This window comes from Emydura macquarii, unplaced genomic scaffold (genome assembly GCF_026122565.2).
Source record: "Emydura macquarii macquarii isolate MOO-44397 ecotype Brisbane River unplaced genomic scaffold, CSIRO-AGI_Emac_v2 contig_2924, whole genome shotgun sequence".
In the NCBI taxonomy this organism is placed as follows: Eukaryota; Metazoa; Chordata; order Testudines; family Chelidae; genus Emydura; species Emydura macquarii.
In genome coordinates this window covers 2031701-2054544 of record NW_027133061.1, presented here as the reverse complement: position 1 = coordinate 2054544, position 22844 = coordinate 2031701, and the positions used below count along the sequence as shown (strand labels likewise).

Here is a 22844-nt window from a genome sequence, read left to right as displayed (position 1 = left end):
CTAAGTATTCGTGACGTTTCAATTCCACACTCTACAGTACTTTACTAACAGGAGTAGGAAGTATTAATACTAATTATAGAATCAACTAATAATACTTGACACAAAGCACTTTACGAACAACGTCCACTCCCTTTGTCCAAAGGAGGGAAAAGGGCACATTTTGTGAAATCACAGCCTTGATTTGTGTCCAACTGCTTGTTTGTAACACACAGCGGCGTTGTGCTAGGTGCTGCACAAGCCAAGGACACACAAAGAGGCAATTCACAAAGTTTAGTAGCTTGCCCTAGGACTTCCAGTCACACAAGTTCATTAGAGCAGTTCTGTTGTTTAACCACCCCCTGCTCGTCTCCCCCTTCCTCTGTTTGTGCCTTTGTCAACTCAAATGAAGAACTCGGATCCCTTCAGTCTGCACTGAATATAAAACCAAGCAAATCCGTGACCCCACTGCTGAAGCAAATAAAAATTATTCATGAAAAGACCATGGATTCTCACAGCTTCCCTTTGAAAAGCGGCCCATGCAAACAAGCGCCGAAGAGTCTCTCTCTGAACCTGGTCTAAAATCTCCCACTAACCTCAAGCCTTCAGTCTCCTGCCTGCGTAGTGAACAAATCTGTCTTTCCAGCACAGATCAGCGCTCCCCTCTTGCCACCCATATGACGCTGGCCACGAAGAGGCTCCATTGAAGGTAGCTTTTGGTTTGGCTTGTGCAGTTTCTGGCAGGTTTAAGACAACACTCAGCAGCAGCTTCGGGAGAGCAGGAAAGGACCCGATCCCAAACGCTCCCTAGGTAGGCAGTGTAGCCTAGTTAACAGCATACTGGGCTACGACTCAGGAGACCTGGGTTCTAGTCTAGCTCTCGCCTTGGGCAAGTCACTTTGTGCTGGTGCATCAGTTTCAGCCTGTAAAAAAGGGATAGTGACGCTGACCTCCCTTGTACAGTGCTTTGAGATCTCTGGAGCCTTTCGTAATGAAAGCAACGCCATCCGTTCGGAAGTCATCTGTTATTTAACAGTTTGGGGTCCCACAACTGGGGACCCCTGCCAATTTTGTGGTCTCAGCCACAGGCTCTAAACCTGCAGTGGCAGATCCCTGCATCTGGGTGGAGCCCCACTGTAGGATTGGAGCGTTCATTTTCCTGTTTTAAAACAATGTTTCATGCAGCTACAGGGCAGGGAAAGAGACGCTCCCACAACAGAATACCTGGGAGAAGAGCAAAACTGACGTTTTGAGATGTCAGCTGCACAGAGTAATCCAATGTTTAACCATTGGCCAGATTTTCATTTACACTAATACTAGGGAATTACTAACAATTCATTCCACTTTAAGGCCCTTTGACACTGCCAGCGTGCCGTCAAAGAGCCTCAGCGTAAATGAGACCCACACTAAAGACTTCGTCTGCCGTCTGTTCACAGTCATCTTCAGAGGTTCTTGCAACGAGCAACAAGTGATTTTTCACGTAGAAAACATGCCTTTATCCTTCCCTCTTGCAGATACACTTCTCTTCTATAGATGTCCAAGCACTTTACAAAGGAGGTCAGTATTGTGACCGCCAATTTTACAGTTGGTGAGGCAGGCTCAGAGCGGGATCCTACAAGTCAGTGGTAGAGCTAAGACTGAATCAGAGGATTCCCGACTCCAAAGCCAATGCGGTCTCCCTTAAACAGCAGCAGGAGTCAGACCCACAGCATGGCCTTCGACTTCAATAAAAACGGGCCCATGACTGCCAGGCACGAGCCACAACTTTCCTGCTAAAATCCACATCATTTATACTAGAAACGTCTGAACTGTGACACTAGAACTGTGGTTTTCGACCTGGGGTCCACAAACTCTGTCTAAGATTTCCGAAGGGGTCTGCACCTCCATTTGAAAATTTTTTAGGGGTCTGCAAATGAAAAAAGGTTGGTAAGCCGCAGAGCCAGTCTGCTCACAGTTACAGCAATGCAAAGCTGTAATAATTCAATCAATCAAAGTCAGCAACGTTAACCCCTCTTTACATCCCTGTATCTAAGGATACAATTTGGTCTTTCATTGCCACAAGACACACCAATTCTACTCAGCTCACAACCTGGGGTCTGCAAACTATGTCTAAGATTTCCGAAAGGGTCCACACCTCCATTTGACATTTTTTAGGGGTCTGCAAATGAAAAAAAGTTGAAAACCACTGATTTAAATTATCTGGGTCTACATCTGATGTGTGGTAACAACCACCTTTTGCAGACCTGAGACATAGTCTGCAGACAACCCAGGCATCCACAGACTACAGGTTGAAAACGATTAATTTAAACCCTTCGGCCTTGTGTGAGGATGCAGACACGCTGCAGCACTTAAAAAAAAAAAAAAATCACCAAATATGTGGCAATGGGTGGAACAATCAAAGCAGATTTCTGTAAATAAAGAAGAGTTGACAGGTAGCTCTCCAGTCAAGGTGAAATGGGAAGCAAAACATTTTGAAGTGCCTGTGTGTCTTTGATAAACACTAGGGCTGTGTCTACACAAGAACTTATGCTGACAAAACTTTTGTTGCTGAGGGGTGTGAAAAAAACAGATTTACAAAAAAGCTCCCCTCCCATGTAAGCACTGAAGTAAGTGGCCAGGACTTCACACGTTGAGTGCCAAACATTCTGAAAATTTGGCCCAGTCAGATCCCTCCCCCCCATCAAGAGAAGTCGTCTTATTTGCAGGCACTTGGCACGTTGCTTGTGTCAGTTGTGACATGTCCGCGCAGCAGCTGATTAGGCAAAAAAAAAAAAAACCCAAAACACCACCACTCGGGCGACGTCTGTGAAAGCAGAACTGAACCAGGAACACGCACATTAAAGAATACTCCAAAATACTGACATTAAGTTGTGTGATCATCAGCAATCCACCTGTCCAGTTTAACACCCATCATGATGAAGGTGCTAGGGGCTGTCAGTTTCAGGGCCTCAAATCTCAACTCTGCGCACTCTGCAATGGTATTCCAGAGCCAGGCCTAACCACAGGGTCAGCGAGGACGGCTCCACGAGGCCCTGTGAACAGGGCCCAGCTTCCTAACCAATGTAGTCAAGACAGTCTCTAAAGTGCCCAAGTGACAGGCGCCTAGCAGCTGAAGTCCCATTCATTTCCAATAAAACAGGTCGAGAGTTTCAAAAGCGACTAGTAATTTTGGGTGCCTCAATTCTGGGGAGCCCAACTTGAGTCACCTGGAGGGGGCCCAATGTTCAGAAAGTGCTAAGGCCCCACCCTGTGAAAAATCAGGCTTCTTTAAGGTGCCGTCAAGCTGGGCCTTCCAAAACCTCTAGTGACTTCTGAAAACCTTGGCCATGAGCTCCCAGGTTGCTTTGGAAAGTGAGATTTAGGTGATTTTAAGAATTTTACCTTAAGGCTGGTGCTTTGCCATTTGGAATATGGGCCAGTTTCCAAAGCCCGTGGGAAACTTTCCCCTGATTCCCAACGCCCTGGATTAAACCCTTAATATGAAGAACCCCTTTTAAGCAAGAACTTATGTTCTTCGATAAAGACCGAAGTCTCCTGCCCATTTGTCTCTCCAGTTATTTATTTCAAAATCCCTCATCCATCCCGGCAAGCCCATCAACAATCCTCTCAACATTTCATCTTCTTTAGAAAGGCCTTTATTTGATTTTATAGCAAACGAAACACTAGTTTAAATCGAGTGTACCTGGTACACTGTTACAGCAATGAAGTGGCAACAATTTTAGACGCGACCGACCCTCTCCTTTCCTCCTTCTTCCGGGCTGATCCACTGATTTAAGACAGCCACAGATGGTTTAGTGGGCATTCTACACTCAAACATGATTTGGACGATAAAAACCAAGAGCTAAACATGGATGAAATGTTACAGAAGTGAAAATAAAAATAAAAAATAGAGAGATTCTCTTAATGTTATCGGTCTAGGAGATTTAAGATTTCATGTTAAACACTGAAGAACCAGCCATTAAAACGGTTATGCACAGTTAAGTCTGTTTACCTGAAGGATGCCTTAAAGTGGTCCATATGATACAAGTCAGTTAAGGATCCTAGATGAATTACTGTCAGGATGGGGTTAACAAAAAACATAAAACCCCAAACAAACAAACCCGTTTTGGACAAACCTGGGAACATCGGCACGTGGATAAGGGCTAGAAAAATCAGGTCACGAGACAAAAAATGTTCTGCGCATGCCTGCTCCCCAGAATTCTGGATGACTTCTGCATCTCCCTGCCCAAAAATCACCGCCCACAAAAAAAAAGCCATGGGCAAGATATTTTGTTCCAAAGAGATTCTTCGTCCCAGTTTATCTTATAAATCCTCACTCCCAACCCCTTGAGTAACCTAAAACACTGTACACTTCCCTCGCATTCAAGAGAAGATGTAAATACTGATGGATTCAATTTCACCCACTCTGTTTTAGGGGAGTGGAAGGGGGTGAGGGAGATGTGTCAAAATCCTCTTGTTTGCATCCCTTAGCAGCTGCTCCCATCAAACAAAGACGTCACCAAGAGGGAGTATTTCCCCCCCACTACCTCTCTATGGCATTTACTTAAGAACACTGAGGCTGAGGCTGCACTGAAGGCTACATCCCAGCGATCAGGACCCCAGTGAGCCTGGAGAGATGGAAATGCTCCCTTCCTCACACACTTTGAAAGAACCACGTTAATTAAGGTTTCACAAGTATAAAACTCAAATCACTCACTCAAAGACTCTGAATTTAGGACTAAGAGGCAATTCTGATGGAGATGCGATTCGCTCGGAGATGCTAGTTTAAGTTTTGGAGAGGGACAGCACTTGGGCAGTAACATCATGGGTTGGGTTCCCTCCTGTGCCCTATATTTCCTGCTACTCATTTTTTCGTTGGTTTTAATTATAATACAATTTACATCTGTAGTAAGACTACTACGGCCAGCGCCCCCGGGAAGCCCTCAAGCTTCAGAAAGTCCATCGATCGTGTAATTGGCTTTCACTGCTAAAGCTGTTACTTCCTGAGGCCTCCGAGTTCTGTGTTTGCCGAGTGGAATCCTCCCCGTTTAAGCTCTTCCTGCATACTGGACACGTGTCATGCTGGAAGGGAAACAGGAGAGCATAGTGAAAGCCCATCACCAGCATCATGGTCACCAGTTAACAACCGCTGTTTATATAGCAACTTTCCATCCCAAAAGCGTTTTACGTGCAGTTCCTGGAGGAATTCCCTTCATCCACCATCAAAATGCAGCCACCTCTAGGTTAGCGCACGGCAGCTGATGTAGCAATGACAAGCAATGTTATAGGTAGGCTTGGCAGGATTCGATTTTAAACCGAAAACTTGATAAATGTCGATTTCAATGGACACATTGAAGTCAACGAAAAAAATATCAGTAAGTAACAGAGTGCCTGCAGGGAGCGGTCTGCAGCAGTGCTGTCACGGACCCCCCCTCTCACTCACCAGCCAGGAGCACTGTCGGCCTCTGCTCGGCCCCTCCATGACCATGACCTTCCCTGCACCCGGGATCCAATATCACCAGCCCACAGCTGTGCAGGGAGCCCTCTGCCGCTCCGCTGTTACAGCCCTGCTCACTCGCTAACCAGCCAGGATTGTGGGAGCCGACCCACGGCAGGATCTGTTCAGCAGCAGGGTGGCCTCCCCCACAGCCAGGGGTTTGTCTTCCTCCTCACAGTGCTGGATGGGGGGAGGAAAGTCTCTGCTCCGCTGGGCCAAGTCGACCAGAGCCTCTCCCGCACCTTGTGGCCTGGTGTCTCGAGCCCCTTGGCCACACAGGACACTACCCTCCCGCCCTCACTTTCCCCACGCCGCCCTAACCCTAAATCCCCAAAACGATCAAAATAAAAATAGTTAAAAATAGAAGGAAAAAAAAAATCTTCAAAATTGTCAAATTAGAAAAAAAAACAAAACCAAAAAAACCTCGTTCTGCCAAGCCTAGTTATACAGTAGTTTAGGAAAAGGGGGAAAAACCTCAGCATCTAGATGAAACTGGAGGGGGTGAGGGTGGGGGAATTTAGATTGCTGACCTTTATGAAGTACCTTGGAGATCTATGGCTGAAAAGCGCTCCATAAGAGTTAGGGATTCTAACTACTACATCAGTGGAACGTAGGGACCCAAAGCAGAATGTGGACAGAGCACATGGGTTAACTCCCACTCCTACTCTCGTGAACAGCGCTGCTGAGTCTAAGTCAAAAGAAGTGATCAGGGCCGTATCGGAAAGACACGGCAAAGAGCAAAACGCTCCGAACAATATGCTAGGGCAAGGTTTCAACACTGACTCAGCAGGAAGACCATCTCTGTCTAACCAACACCATTTCATTCAGCCCCTGGCAGTCTCCCATCCAAGTGCTAAGCAAATACAACCCTGCTTAGCTCAGATGAGTTGAGATCCCAGTCCATGATGCCAGCTGTATAGCAAATGTAACTGAATTATTAACCAGTAGCTAGGGTCATCTTTGTTTGCTATTTTGATGATCAATTACAAAAGACTGATTAATGGATCTGAATTGAATTGGTTACACATTATTTTGCACAGCACGGGAATGATATGGTAGAAAGTAGCCAGACGTTTCTAAAGAAAAGGGTTTTTTAACAAAAGTTACTCAGTCCTTTTTAAAAGCAGACTGTATGTAACTACATCGTAATCAGGTGCTTTAACAACTCAGCTACATAGGCAGGAAGGACAGGTGGATGACAGTGACCCTGGAATTAGAGATTTCATGGGAAACATGGCAGCAGAGAACCAACACTTGCTACCAACGCAGTATTTGAAGCTCTCTTTCTGTCTGAGGCTTCACGCCATTAATAACTGGAAAACGAAAGCTGATGGAGGAGGACAACACGGCCACAGTTAGCAAGGCAGGATGGTGTGGTGATTAGGGGCCCTAGCCTTGGTCTCAGCAGACTCATAGGAATCTTCATTTCCCCGCTCTGCTGCAGACTCCCTGTGTTACTTTAGGCAAATGCTTCGGGGCGTTGTGAGGCTAAACCTATTAAAGACTGTGAGGTGCTCTGATGCTACAGGAAGGAGGCCCCAATCACTAAAACAGGTACATCAATGATACAAAGAAGGGCTGAATAATTCCCAAATCCATCTAAAGCCAAATGGTGGCAATACTTTGCACAACACAGCACATACCTTGAAGTGCTTCACTGAGATTCATAAAGGCTTCTGAGCTTGCAGTTTGGGGAGTAATACAAGAATGGAAAGGTGGATAAGAAACTGGTTAAAGGGGAGACTGCAACGGGTCACTGAAAGGGGAACTGCCAGGCTGGAGGGAGGTCACTGGTGGAGCTCCTCAGGGATCGGTCTTGGGGCTGATCTTACTTAACATTTTTATTACTGACCTTGGCACAAAAAGTGGGAGTTGCTAATACAATTTGTGGATGACACAAAGTTGGGAGGTATTGCCAATACGGAGGAGGGCCGGGATATCATACAAGATGATCTGGACGACCTTGTAAACTGGAGTAATAGAAATGGGATGAAATTTAGTAGTGCAAAGTCATGCACTTAGGGACTAACAACAAGAATTTTTGCTATAAGCTGGGGACGTGTCAGTTGGAAGCGACAGAGGAGAAAGGCCTGGATGTATTGATTGATCACATGATGACTATGAGCCACCAATGTGATGCAGCTGTGAAAAAGGCTAATGCAGTCCTAGGATGCATCAAGCGAGGTATTTCTAGTAGACATTATAAAAGGCACTGGTGAGAGCTCTTTTGGAATGCTGTGTGCAATTCTGGTCTCCCATGTTTAAGAAAGTTGAATTCAAACTAGAACAGGTGCAGACAAGGGCTACTAGGATGATATGAGGAATGGAAAACCTACCTTATGAGAGGAGACTTAAGGAGCTTGGCTTATTTAGCCTAACCAAAATAAGACTGAGGGGAGATATGATTGCTCTCTATAAATACATTGGAGGGATAAATACCAGGGAGGGAGGGGAGTTATTTAAAGTTAAGCACCAATGTGGACACAGAACAAATGGATATAAACTGGCCCCCAACAATTTTAGGCTTAAACTTAGATGAAGGTTTCCAACCATCAGAGGAGTGAAGTTCTGGAACAGCCTTCCAAGGGGAGAAGTGGGGGCAAAAAACCTAACCGGCTTCAAGACTGAGCTTGATAAACTTATGGAGGGGACAGTATGAGGAGTCTGCCTCCAACGGCATGTAGCCAATCTGCGACTGCTAGCAGAAAATATCTCCAATGGCTGGTGATGAGACACTACATAGGGCTCTGAGCTACTACAGATAAGTTTTGCCCAGGCATCTGGCTGGTGGGTCTTGCCCACATGCTCATGCTTTGATGACTGTATTTGGGGTGGAGAAGGATTTTTCCCCCGGATCAGATTGGCAGAGACCCTGGGTTTTTTTTGCCTTCCTCTGCAGCATGGCGCACACGTCACTTGCAGGTTTAAACTAGTGTAAATGGTGAGTGCTGGGTAACTTCAAGTCTTTAAATCATGATTTGAGGATGTCAGTAACTCAGCCACAGGTTAGGGGTCTATTACAGGAGTGGGTGGGTGAGGGTCTGTGGCCTGTAACATGCAGGTCAAACTAGATGATCATGATGGTCACTTCTAACCTTAAAGTCTAGGAGGCACTTTTTCTCCATTGGGCAGGTGGGGAAACTGAGGCCGAGAGGTGCAGGGACTAACCTCAGCTCACAAAAGGAACACAGGCTTAAGCCACGCTTTCTTCTGCAGTATCTTCTTAGGGCTGGGTTAGAGGTGGTGGGGGTAGAGATAGTCCGTGCATTAGGCAGGCATTGTGCTGCCATGCAAAATTCTCCCATTGTCTGCCTCTGCACCCCCAGGCCCACCAGGAGGGGTGAAGGAAGCTCAACCTACATGGATCATTCCATCCTTGACCTCAGGTCAGGATAATAAGCGGGGAGGGGAAGGGGGGAGTTTTCACGTGGACGCTTCCCACTAGGACAGAGACCCCAGCTTGTTTCACATGTAACAACCAACCATCCGATGGCCCCACTTGAGTGACTGCGACCACTGGCAGGGTCTGAACTGGTGACTTAGAGATAAAAGGCATTGTGACTCCATTAGCAATTTCTCTAAGCCACCTCATCCTCTTTATTTCAGCCGGCAGGATAGCTTTAGAATGGACACGTGTTTCAAAGGCTGGACGATAAATGAAAGAGCCTTGGCATTACGAGGCAGGTAGTGCGGTCACTGCACCACACACACACACCAATAGATCAAGAGGCATGAGACGACGAGGAGCAGTCGGCACTTGCAGTGTTTCTCTCACACACACGCTCTTACCAGTTCTAACCATGGCACGATGCAGTTGCTGTGGAAGAAGTGATTGCACGGTAACTGTCGTACTTGCTCTGCTACTGTATAGTCTTCTTTACACACAGGACACTCCAAGCCCATATCTGCAGGACAGATTCATACAGGGGATGGGTTAGCCTGTTGCACACAGCAGTGACCTGTTTGCACAGCCTTAATCCACCCGACGCTCAATTACAACAGCCAAGCCCTTACCAAAATGGGGTATCAAGAGACACATTCACCTACTGATCTCAGCTGATTTCTCCCAGAGGGAAGCAGACAGGACAACTCGAACTGGGGAACTGTGATCAGTTGTTGAAGAGGCGCAAGGTTCAGTTTTCAGAAGTGAGGAAATGAGGGAGTATGGATTTGTTTTTGTTTTTGTTTTTTTTAAAACTGTCTCCCTTGCATAGCACAATAAGGAGACATATTTTATGTAGAGTGCCCTGCCCAGTGCTAAAGGGCGGCCGCCAGCAATTCATAACAGATACAGAACATCCTCCACTGATGAACAGAGACTAAATCTGGGTATGGGGATTCAGCACAGGAAAGGGGGGAGGAAAGGTTCTACACACGGGGAGAAGTGGTTTAGAAGGAGGGTCTGAGCTGGATAGTGGTTTCTCCGTCCGTCAATGGGATTATTCACAGGAGTGGAGTTACACCCGTGCGTAAGTGTTTGCAGGATCGAGCCCTAGGGCAGGAAAGGTCTCATTTCTAAAATGCCTTTGCCATTATTTTACTGACATTGTTATCGCCTCGGGTAGTCCAATTATTATAACTTTTTTTTATAGTTACTAAGTTTCCTGATGGCTGGACTCCAATATATACATGGGAAGGGAGAAAATTCAGCTACTTTAGTGGCTTACAGTCCAGTTTATATTTGATCTTAGAGCCACAATGGACTTTTACATAATTAATGCTCTGCAAAGTGCTATCAAAAACCTTCCAATATAGGGCCTTGGGGACTATACAGCTTATAGCAGACACGAACATTTGCAGGCTGGACACAAAAAGATGACCCATCATTAAAATTAAACTAAGGGTATTTTACTTATCTATTAACAAACTCACTCACGTAGGACAGAGAGAATAACGCCCAGCACAAGAACTAGGGGTCCCCCAATGAAATTAACAGGAGCAGGTTTAAAATGAACAAAAGGAAGTATTTCTTCACACAATGCACAGTCAGCCTGAAGAATTCATTACAAGGGGATGTTGTGAGGCCAAAACTATAACAGGGTTAAAAAAGAACTAGATGAGTTCAGGGAACATAGGATCCATCAATGGCTATTAGCCAAGATGGTCAGGTATGCAAACCCATGCTCTGAGCGTCCCTAGCCTGTTTGCCAGAAGCTGGGAGCGGACAACAGGAATCACTCTGTGATTGCCTGTTCTGTTCATTTCCTCTGAAGCACCTGGCATTGGCCACTGTTGGAAGACAGGAGACTGGGCTAGATGGACCATTGGTCTGACCCAATATGGCCATTCTGATGTTAATTTTGCAATGCTGCTATAGATAGAATGATGATTAGTGACTCTTCCTCCCCAGGGAAAGAGCATGTTGGCTACAAAGCAACCCCAGTCTAAAACTGAGCTGCTCTCCCATCGCTAGCGCTGCACTGATCCTGCAACTCCGGCACCAACACGTTATTTCCTAGCTTGTGTCCTTTGCCAGCAGAGACCCCGAACCTGCCACATTAATTCCCAGCCCAGTTGCCAGGTAGCACAACAAATGCTCAGCTAGTTCACAGACACAGGACTCACTCTGCCATTGCTTTGCATGAGACATTACAACATGGGGATGCACACTCATCTTCATTCTCCACAAATGAGAACAAAACTCGTGCGTATAAAAAGATCCAGACAGAAATAGATACCATGGAAACAGATTTTAAAAAAATAAATAAAAAGTGTGTCTTCAAACAGTTTTGGTTTCAGGGTCTACAGTAGCTTACAGGGGAAAAAGAATCCTGACTGCAACTTTGTGAGTCACACACTTCTGCAAACACACTAAAAAAAAACCAAACCCTTGCTGGACCAATTGTGAAACCGTAAGCACTCATGAAACACATACAATTCTTGGCTGTCAGTTATGTCAAAGGAACCTGTGATCTTTACACCCACATGTTAAAGAGGATTTCGCAGCAGTTCAGTAGGAATCTGTTCAGCGTTGTATTTACCAGCCCTAGTTACGAAAGGAGATGTGACATGCAACCCCCCGCTCGGATCTGATTGTTACCAATGGAACAGACACAAATAGGAGCAGGTAAGTGAAAAGTAAAACAGCAACAGCTCTAATGAGCAAAAGGGGTGTTTCTGCTGACAGGAGAAATGCATCGCACCAGAACCAATGATGCACTTTGTGAGTCCAAAGTCTTGACTTTCCCAACCAATGCCTGCTACTCATTCAGTTCAGAACCTTTTAAAATGCCACAGATTGGGGAGGGCAACTGAGAGAGTAGGGATCAAAGCAGGCCTGCCTCCAGGGTTGGGGTAGCCTGAATTGTCAGCAGCATTTGAGAGCAGACCACCAGAGCTGAAAAATCACAAGTCTCCATGTTTAAGCTAAGTGAGTGACTCATCTAGATGGTGGACCAGATGTCAGAGGGGGCATACAGCGCACAACTGAATGGGAGGTAGTAGGCATTGGTGGAGGGAGACTAATCACTAACCCAGGGAGTGGGGAAGCTTAAGGTAAAAGTCAGAAAAAAGTCTTAGGAACCTATGAGTGAGCTTTAGCGTGGATCTATCAATGCATCCAAGTGCTTGGAGACATGTAGCAGGAGGGCAAGCATTATCAGACACGGCCAGAAAGACCAGATATTGGATTTAACCCACCGACTTGTTCCTGAGTTACTGTCACTGTTGGAAGAGACGTGATCTTCTCTTTGTCAGCTGGGGGCGGTCCCGTGTTTTCCAACTGTCCTAAGAGCTGTAAGGGGATGACAAATACACCAGACTTTAGCATACAACACGGCCTTGTCTTGTGGAACGCCTTTCATACAAGCTGTGCCCCCCACACTATTCCACCAAGTTAGCCAGGCCAGTCAGGGAGTTGCACTGTAAAAACGTAGGTTATTCCGCAGCGATAGGACAGCGAGGTTTTCAGAGGGCACCTGAAATTAGATGGAGGCAGGTCGGTAGCACCCGGCAGAAAATGCAGAGGAGAAGGCTCCCTCACCAGAACTGGCAGGAGAAGAAAACCAACAGCGACAGGCTGGGGGGAAAGGAGCACGATACTGAAGTGAATGGGAGTTCACCATGGCGACTCAGGACTGAAGAGTGGAGAAAGTCATTGTGCTGCCCGGTGGGTGAAAGCGGATACACAGCAGCATTCTGCGTGTGCTGGGACTTGGGTTGGTCGTGAAGAGAGGAGATGACAAGGGGTCCCACTCTAGCCCAGTAATGACATCTCAATAAAAGGACTGAGGTGCTAGCAAGCCCCTGAGCGGCCTCCATCACTCGCGCCCTCCACACACGGGACAGAGGCAGAGCCAGGAGGAGCTGCATGTCCAAACAAACCAGCCTGCCACTTGCGGAAGAGGGGTAGCGATGTCAGCAAACTGCACCTGATAACTATAGCGAGACCCCCTCCAACTCTCCTCCTCACACCCACCCAGCCCCTGGACATGTGGGAGGGAGGCTCATTGGAGGAAGCTGTGACAAAGGAGAGCACGGTGTGTTTGTAAAGCCGTGGCTAGTTGCAAAGGATGACAGACCGTCTGCCCGCCGTGCTCATGAGGTGCCAGTGTCATGACAACAGCCAGATTAGCTACCACTAAATGCTCTAGTTCAGAGGTCCCCAAACTGTTGGGTGGGCTCCCCAGGGGGAGGGTGTGACAGGGCTCGGGCCAGACCCCATGGAGGGGGCGAGGAGGGAGCGCCACCCAGCCCTGCTCTACCATGGCCTTGATCCCTAGCTCCCAGCCTGGCCACAGCCCCACCACCAGCCTTGGCCTCCGACTGCGATTCCACTTCCAGCCATGGCCCTGCTTCTGGCCCAGCCGTGACCCCAACCCCAACTCTGATCCCAACTTCAGCCTGAGGCCCTGTTCCCGGTTCCGCTTCTGGCCCCACTCCGGACACCAGACTGCCTCCAGCCTCAGCCCCTGGCTGCAGCTCTGCCCCGGCTCCTGGAGGCTGGGCACAATGTAGAAAGTTTGGGGTTCACTGCTCTAGTTGCTCATCCTTTCCAAGACAAGGAAGTCATCTCGCACAAGAGAGTTGGCTCCACTCCCAAGCAAGCCCCTCCAGTTCTCATAATAGCAAAAAAAAGAGCTTGAGGGACGGACACTGAAAAAGGAATTGACTCTATTCTTCTCAATCCCAGATATGTCGACCCTCCAGGGCAGAAGGCAATTGGTAACTTATCGCTTCAGAAGCCTTTGTCGCTCTCTAAACATAAAAGCTGCACCTGAAGCAAGGGATCAGGGAGCCAGGCAGAGAACTGAAATCTTCCACGCGAGGCAGGGACTGTCTTTTTTGTTGTGTGTTTGTACAACAGGGACCTGGGTGCTATGGTAACACAAATAAATAATCAGAATTTAACTTTCCTATTGTTCATGTTTGCAGGACTGTTGCAAGGAACTTGCAACGCTCCTAGCAGAGAGCTGCACAGCTAGCATTTGCTCTTGCATAAGGCAAGGAGACGAAATAAAATACACGTCAATGCTGGCTTTCATGTGACGCTCTCAAAGAGCCTCAAACAATTAGCAGTGAAGTAATTAAGCCTCAATGCTCCCCCATTCCCACAGGGAGGTAGATATTCCTGTTTTATACAGGGGGAAACAAGGCGCAGAAAGAAGAGATTCATCCAAGGTCACACAGCAAGTCGGCAACAGAGCTGGGAACCCAGGTGTCCTGACTCATCCTCCCAGCCTCCACGCTAAGAACCAGCCCATCCTTTCCAGCAGAGATGAAGCAAAAATGATCATAGCCAACTCCTCCTCCTCAAACCTCGTCCCTCTGAGTGTTCTAGATGATAATTAAAAATATCTTCAAACATTAGCAGCCTCGTTGGTGCCATAATCAAGATTCCCTTGTGCCAAGACGTTTGCCGTAATAATTCAGGTGAGTCAGAACAAACGCGGAGAGCTGCATCAAATCACTAGATGCAACGCTAGCGAGGTGTGTTCTCAAGCCAGGTACTGAGGAGCCTGAGGGGGTTTGATGGTTGTGGAATTGTGGATCAGCTGCTCTCAAAATCATTAGGCACAAAAATGATAAAAGGACTAGAATTAATGCCTTACAGTGACAGACTTCAGGGGACTGTAGCTTATCAAAGAAGATCAAGAGGTGACTTGATTGTGGTGTTTAAATACCTTCATGGGTACCAGATACTACAGGGCTTTAGCAGGGAAAGGCATAACAAGAACCACAGCCAGACAAATTCAAATTCGAAATAAGGCCTACATTTTTAACAGTGAGAGTAATTAACTATTGGAACAAACCACGAATGGAAGTGGTCGATGTCTTCGAATCACAAATGGATGCCTTTCTGGAAGAGATTCTTTACTCAGACCAGTTATTGGGCTCAATACAGGAAGAAATTTTACAGCCCATGTTATACGGGAAGTCCAACAAGATGATCTAATCATAGATACGTAGGACTGGAAGGAACATCAGGAAGTCATCAAGTCCAATCCCCTGTGATGACGCAGAACCAAGTAAACCTAGGCCATCCCTGACAGGTGTTTGTCCAACCTGTTCTTAAAATGATGGGGATTCTGCAACCTCCCTTGGAAGCCTGTTCCAGAGCCTAACTACACTAAGAGTTAGAACATTTTTCCTAATATCTAACCTAATTCTCCCTTGCTGCAGATTAAGCCCATTGCTTCTTGTTCTATCTTCACTGGACATGGAGAACAATTGGTCACAGTCCTCTTCATTAACAGTCTAGAACATATTTGATGACTTATCAGATTCCCCCCTCAATCTTCTTTTTTCAAAACTAAGCATGTCCCCCCTCCTATCCTCCTCCCCGCCCCCCCCCCCTTTTTTTTTTTTAAACCTTTCCTTATAGGTCAGGTTTTCTAAACTTTTTGGCATTTCTGTCGCTCTCCTCTGGGCTCTCTCCAATTTGTCCACATCTTTCCTGAAGTGTGACACCCAGAATTGGACACCGCACTCCCGTGGAGGCTTCAGAAGTGCCAAGTAGAGCAGGACAATTACCTCCCATGTCTTACAACCAATATCTTTGTTAATATGCCCCAGAATGATGTTAGCCTTTTTTTGCAACTGCATCAGAATGTTGACTCATATTCAATGTGTGATCCACTATAACCCCCAGATCCTTTTCAGCATTACGACCACCTAGCCAATTTTCCCCAATTTTGCAGTTGTGCATTTGATTTTTCCTTCTTCAGTGAAGCACTTTGCATTTGTCTTTACTGATTTTCATCTTGTTGAACTCAGACCAATTCTCCCATTTGTCAGTGTTGTCCTGAACTGCAACCCCTTCCAGTTTGGTGTCAGGTGCAAATTTTGCCAGCATATGGCTCTGCTCTGTTATCCAATGGTCTCTGCTGGCTTTAATCTATGAAAAAGGGGCTCGCTATAGAAGAAAGTGAGATTGACAGGAGAGGAAAGTGAAAGATAGAAAGATCTTCCCAACACAGCCCACAATGTTTGGGCAGCAGGACGGAGTCTCACCCCACTTCAGCACACACGCACATCTTACCTGGGTCACAATTGCATCAAGGCCGCTCTGTCCCCATGCATAATCGCCCGGATTTGAGTGCAGCATTCCACTCCTGCAGACAGTTAAGGGAGCAATTTTGTCAACCTCAATACAGCTCTGAAATTTTCTTGCACTGAAATTTAATCAGACAATAGCAGTGATCTTATATTTATACAGCACGTCATCTTGTGGGATCCCCAAGAGGAAACTGTTCAGCTGGGTACAGATCTGACAGTACAAGAGGCATCCTCCATCACACAGACACAACAGACTGCAGCACAACACTTGTTTATTGCAACGATCGGATCCAAGGTGGTAGTGCTAAACACGGTTTGCTACTCACCAGGAAAAAGGGTGCTGAGAGCCCGGAATTGCTGAGTTTGCAAAAAACCCTGCAAAGATCTGCTGTATTATTCTGTTGAGAAGAAAAGGTAAAAAACAAAACAAACTGAGCAAACAGGCTAGGACAAAACCACAGGCAAGCAACGTTAAAAACAACTTAACATTTTAGTGAGAAGGGGGACAGCAAACCACTAGCTCCTCCCAAAATTGACTCTCAGTCCCGCTTTCAGAAAGCCACACTTTTTTGGGATTGTGTTGTACAACTTTCCTCCAAGGGTGAGCCAAGACTGCACAACAGACAGGAGGAAGGAAGCGTGTTAAAGCAATGCAAACTTATCCAAGATGGTGCGAGGGGCTGGGAAGGGAAGAAAAGGGTTGAGATTTCCAGGGCACTGACTCATTTCCCTACACTGATAGCTCTCATTGCTATGGGGAAGGAGATTAAAAAAAGGAGGGAATGCAGGGTGAAAAATATTCAACTCAGTCAATAGTTTGCACTGATTGGGGGGGAGGGAATGTGTGTTTTAAAATGACATGCTCGGGATCCAAGGAGACTGCACACTGCATGTGTCCCTATCTCATCCACTGAGTAATGGGAATTGCAGGTACGGCAAGTGAACCAACACTCACAGGTTTACATAGGTTCAGGCTTTTAAAGGATTTGAGGGGCAGCAACATCTAACTAGATTTAGGAGCCTAAATCTCATTTTCAAAAGGGATTTAGGCACTTCAGATCCAAAATCCTGTTGACAGTTGATGGGGTTTTAGCTCCTAAGGGTCAAAATCCCTTTTGAAAATGAGATTTAGGCTCCTAAATCAGCTAGGCATTGGAACGCTGAGCCCAGCGATGCTGAAACCCCATTAAAAATAGTTTCCAGGGATTCTCAGTGACTCAAAGCCAGTCTTCCTGCACCTGCAGCAGCACCAGATCCACGACGAAGACTTATTGTGGACACATGACTTTCTCACCATGTTATTGTATTAGCTCTCAGCATCCTCTGGGACAAGCACCCCCCCCTCCACCGAGGAGTTAGGAGCCAAAGAAACTATTCCGATCCCTTCTCAGCACAAGTCCTGCCTGCTTCCCCATTTCCAAACAAGAACTCTCATACCTCCCCTGTAGCGCCCCGCGACCCCAGGGACAGCACCTCCCCATAATGGTTCCTGGCCTGAGGCTGTGCCCAGGAATAGGCAGCAGGTGGGGGCTGGTAGAGCGGGTATGGGGGGAAGTAGGAAGGGAGAGTGCCCACTGATGAAGGGGTGCCAACTTGGGACTTCATCTAGGTAAGCGTTCTGACCCAATACTACCGCCCATCTCCACATCGAAGGATCTGCCCCATGCCCAAGGCATTCAGAATGAATTCAAGATGACGGGGGCCAACGCCACAATCTGCTGGGAGGGCATTGCACTGCCATGCAGGGTTCTGGAGTCCCGACTCTTATCTGTCCTTGTTCCCAGCCTGGCAGTGCTACTGGGGCACCCCAAAGGCAGTGCCCAGTGCCTCTTTTTAGCAATCTCAATTCAGGAGTGGCACCAACAGGCTCGACAAGGGGCCTTGTCAAGCGTGACAAGGGTGGTCGATCTGCCGAGGGGCAGGAGACTCTGGGAAGCCAGGCGAGCAGGAGAGAGGACTGAGACAGGCTGCGACAAGTATGCTGAAAGTCCCATCACTTACCCTTCAATAGCAGGAGACCTATCCGGACGGGAGCTGCCCCGGGATCTGTACCTCCGTGCCATGGGCAGTCGCGGGGGCCTGCTTGGTCCCCAGAGATCCGCATGTGCTTGATGGCCCCTTTCATTGTCTCTGCTCTCTTGATCCAGCGAGCTGCTGCTCAGAAATGGTCTGAAGTCTGGGAATAACATTGTGTGGTCCAAGTCGTCCCAAAGCTGTTGAGAAGCCAGATACACAAAGACACACACACAAGCTGTTAGAGCAGGGCTTCCTTTTCTGCCCTAAGTATATTTCAAGACGGAGGGGATGGCTCAGTGGCACACCCGGGACCGTTCTCCTCTGGAACACAGGCTTGATTCTAACCCAGGTCGACAGACGTTGAAAGTGGTTACCATTGATGGTGGCTCACATTCAGTAGCCTGTGAAATGAGCAGGGAAGAGAGGAAACCACTCCACCTGCCCCTTGTGGGCAGCCTCAGCAGAGAGGTCAAGACTGACCAGTCCACACAAAGCCCCCAGGACAGAACGGAGACTCAGGATAAGAGCAGCACAAGGACCCCAGCAGTGCTGTCTCCCTTCTAGGGTTAGACAGAGGACTCCAATCTCTGAGGCTGGAAATCTGGACTCTTTCCCCAGGTGTGATGGATTTCAAGATATATTTCTATACCAAAAGGTGAGGTTTCTCCTATTCCAATGGTGACAGGACCCAGAGGGGAAAATATCGGATGTTCATAAATGCAGGGCTAAAAGGCAGAGGAGCTGTAGCTTTAAACTCTGTGGTTTTATAAAGGCCCTTTAAAATGAATGGTATACCTATGACAAGTACTAGCCTGACATCCCTGGAGACTGAAGGTCTCCATTTATTCCCAGAGCAGATACCGCATGGGCAGGGTAAACTTTCTATACACAGCTCCCTGCCCTGTCTGGAGCAATAAGAGGAGATCCCAACCTCTCTGCAAACACAGCACCAGTTGTGATGGTGGAAGTCATGAAAGTATTTATTTTTGTATCCCCATGGCACCTAGAAACCCCATACAACATCAGCCGCTGGTGCTATACAGACACATAATGAGAGCCACGGATTGTAAGCTCTTTGTGGCAATACTGCCTATGGAGACAGAGAAAGGTTGGTGGGAAAACAGGCACAGAGAAAGGAAGTGAATTGTCCAAGATCATACAGCAGGTCTGCTGAGTCTCCGTCCATGCTGCTTATCTGATGAGTAATCAGGGACTCACGACACAGAAGTTACTAACCAGCAGAGATCAGCAGTGGCCAGAAGCCACTGCTACCCAGCAATGAACATTTTGCACGTCAGCATTCTGAAAAAACCCACCCAACGGACAAATGAACCTGCACAGGCTATCGCGGGCTGCAGATCATCTCTGGGTTCATGATTTTGAAGCTGCAATCGCTGTTACAGAAAAATCCCTCGATGTACTACAAACTGGGGCAGTAGGGCTAGGCCCGGCCCGGGGGAACCGGACTGAAGGAGGCAACCGGGCTGCTGTAACTGCGAGGTGGGGTGATTAAGAACCACCTTTCAGGAAAACTTTTTAAAGCATTTCAAGTAGAACTGGGTGTGGGGGGAAAACGCAAGGAAAGCAATTTAGCAAATCTAGATTGTTTGCCAGACCTTTTCTGGGGCCCATGGCAACCAGCTTAATTTAGCCCAAACTAACCAGGTGCATAACCCCCAATTAGACTAATTGGTTGATTCTTGCCTAGCAGTTTTATGTGCAGATCTCAAAGCAGAATACGTTTGTTTTAGTCACTCAGATAGCAGCCATCATACTTAGTCAGAATGGAGTTAAATGCAGTTCTCAAAGGGCTAGGAAAGTAGGCATCAGTCTGGTTTAACAGACAGCACACTTGACTGGGACTCTAGAGACAGGGGTTCTAATCCTCGTTCTGCCACTGGCTCAATGTGGGACCCTTGGCAAGTCACTACAAAGGAAGTACAGATGGGGAAACTGAGGCGCAAAGTGTTTTAAGAACTATGAAGGAAATAGAGAACATTATTGCTGCCTCCAGCAGAGGGAGAAGGAAGGAGCAGACAAAAAAGCTAAAAGGAGGAGAAAAAGGAAAGGGGAGAACTAATCCAAGCAGAAAAACCTTGCATCTAACCTTCAAATCAGCTGCAGAAGGACCATGGTGGATGCACTTAGGAAGATAACACCACGCCATGAAAGTCTCATATTCAGCCAGTTCCAGATGGAACCTCAATCTATCAAATAGACTGAATGAACACGACTGCCTTGGAGGACTCACGGAGAGATGGCTGCTCACATGTTCTTCCTAATCAGCTGACAAAGGTCCAGGGATAAAAGAAGCTGTTCTTTCGCCCTCCTGACCTTGCATCAAAATATTTATTGGCTGTTCTGCTAATGGTAGGGGAGAGCTGCAATGCTGCTGCGCTAGGTTTATTAATTGAGTGTGTAAATTTTGTTTTAATGCTGATGAGAAAAAGTCTTGTTAAATGATGGCGGGGAGGTGGTGGGGGGGGAGAGGAGAGTGTTTCTAGTGGGTAGAGCAGAGAACCAAGAACTAAGCCTCCATGGCATCATCTAATCATTGTGTACCCATAGGAAAGCCACACCACCCTCCCTGGGCCTCTATATCTCCATCTGTACAATGGGGATTACACTTACCTCACAGAGGACCATGAGAATTAGCATTTGATTAATCAGCATTAGCTCGGAAATACTCCGACGAAAGGTTCCATAGCAAAACATACTCGTCTGTTTCTCTTCGCTAGGACAATGAAAAAACCATGGTCTTGGAAACAGGATACTGAGCTCAGTCCACAGAAAACAGCTGTGGCGATAATGGCCAAAAAGCAATTGTCTAGGGCAGACGATTCAACGTATTTTGTAAGACCCACTGATAGGTTAAAGTCCCACTTTCTGCCAACAACAAACAGCTCATTAAGTGAAACTCAGCTCAGCTTGCCTGACCCAGTCCCGGAGTTCTCTGCTGGGCCCATTAAGAGGGTGGGGCAGCACTGAGGGGGCTACAAAAGGTCAGTGAGAAATCAGTGTAGGGAAGTCAAGCAGGGGAGGAGAGCTACTGGTTCCTGGGAGAAGGCTAAGACAGGGGCAGCACGAGGGATTTGCTGATTGGTGTCCCCAAACCAGAGGGTTGAAGGCAGAGGGAACAGGAGAGGGGCTTACCCCTGACATTGCCTTGTTGGAGAACTGGACCTTGAGAGAGAGAGAGAGAGAGAGAGAGAGAGGGGAAGGAATGGCCCCAGCAGAGAGGGTGTGGGAGTTCCTGCTGGGAGCAGCATGGTTGCACCCCAAAAGAAAGGGAAGGAGTGTCTGCCCCAGCAGAGGGAAAGAAGAGGACAGATAAGGAGCCCAGCTGTGATGGAAGACACTGGAGTATGGGGGGAACAAGGACTATATGCACTGGGGTGATACGGACTATAGGTTTGGGACATTAGTTATAGACTATTTGCACAAGGGTTTTGTAATAAACAGGGGGCCAGTTTAAGAAAGAGCCTGAAGTGGAGTCCTTTGGGTTATCCCAGAGGGAAACTGAGGCAAGGGGCCACTTGTAGGGCTGCCCAGAGGCCACCAGGAGGTGCTCACTCATTTATACCACCACATATTAACGCATGCCCCATTAATTCACACACCTGCTGCTTTTGCTGCCGAAACCCACCTGTTCCTTTGCTAAACTGAACTGCTGTCGGTCCTGTGACAATCCCCTCAGGTAAGCCAAGACGCTTGGCTCAGATGTGCCATTTGCATAGAACACGAGCTTTTGGGGTAGTTGATGAAATTATATGGAGCAACTGGCCAGATCCCCTTGCCTTTTCCACCAGCTTGCAGGAAAGAAGCAGGGTGTATGGAGATATTCACAAAGCAAGGTAATCTTCCCCTGTTCCTCTCCTGGAACTCTGAAGGCATCATTCAGAATTGAAAGCGCTAACTTGCAATCTTAGGTGGCAAAACCAGTTTTGTTTTATTGCATTTGGAGAAAGCCTTCTCATGATTACACAAGCCTGTGGTTCAAAATAGCTCTGTTAGTAACAGCTGATGCTCTGCTACTATGAGGGCACTGAAGATTTTATAAGTAAGGTTTTTATGAAAGATTTCAGAATGCATAACCAAGCAAGTGGTGTCAGACAAAAGAGCTACCTATGTGAAGTGGGAACAGTTAATATTTACACTGGATGTATCAGTGCCTGATGATCTAGACACATCACTATAAAATGGCATTAGAAATAGCTGTATTTTGAGATGTATCACAAGAATTAGATATGATAGACCATACAGTAAGAAGGATATAGAATAAACTCAACATATTTACTATCCACATTTTAACGATACCTCATCATGGGGTATGACTGGAAAACTGCAGCTCCGTTTTCTGTTTATTTCCACCCTTTGTGTATCTAAGTAGCTCAGTTTACAAGATCTTTATGTCTGCTAGTTCAACCCAGCATCAGAGGACGGGGGGAGGGGAAGTGGAGGAAAATAAAAATAAGATTATGATCTGCTTTGTGAGTCACTAAACACGCGCCAGAATCAGAATTTAGCTGGAGCGTTTGTTGACTAGAATTCAGCTATGCTCATCTGAAAGCCCATCAAGAGCAAAAGCTCATTATTAATACTATTCTTAAAATTTACATAGTACCTTTCATCCTGAAACGTTCTAAAGTTCTTTGGGAACTGACACACAAAATATAAGCAAAGATCACTTTATCCACCTCTGGAATGCACTCATTTCTAGGGTCCAGCATGGCAGTTTAACAGCACACAGCAATGGTTTAGTTTAAAAGAATACTACATTCAACTGAAATGGCAGGGGGGAATTAAGATAAGCGGATTGTAATTAAAGAAGCTAGAATTCAGCAAGAAGGATCTGAAGTTTACACATAAGGCTTGTAAA

At 46.8% G+C, this 22844-nt stretch overlaps 1 protein-coding gene across 1 annotated transcript in view; it reads right to left on the bottom strand.

The window, feature by feature from the left end:
- Window positions 1-3595: 3595 nt before the first annotated feature.
- RNF115 (ring finger protein 115) overlaps window positions 3596-22844 on the bottom strand; it is a 42294-nt gene continuing 23045 nt past the window's right edge. The window contains exons 4-9 of the mRNA XM_067569409.1: window positions 17951-18162; window positions 16276-16347; window positions 15933-16005; window positions 12092-12185; window positions 9242-9357; window positions 3596-5037 (exon numbers count right to left, since the gene is read on the bottom strand). Of these exons, the coding sequence (XP_067425510.1) occupies window positions 4906-5037; window positions 9242-9357; window positions 12092-12185; window positions 15933-16005; window positions 16276-16347; window positions 17951-18162 (699 nt within the window). The 3' untranslated portion in view covers window positions 3596-4905. The remainder of the gene's footprint in view (window positions 5038-9241; window positions 9358-12091; window positions 12186-15932; window positions 16006-16275; window positions 16348-17950; window positions 18163-22844) is intronic.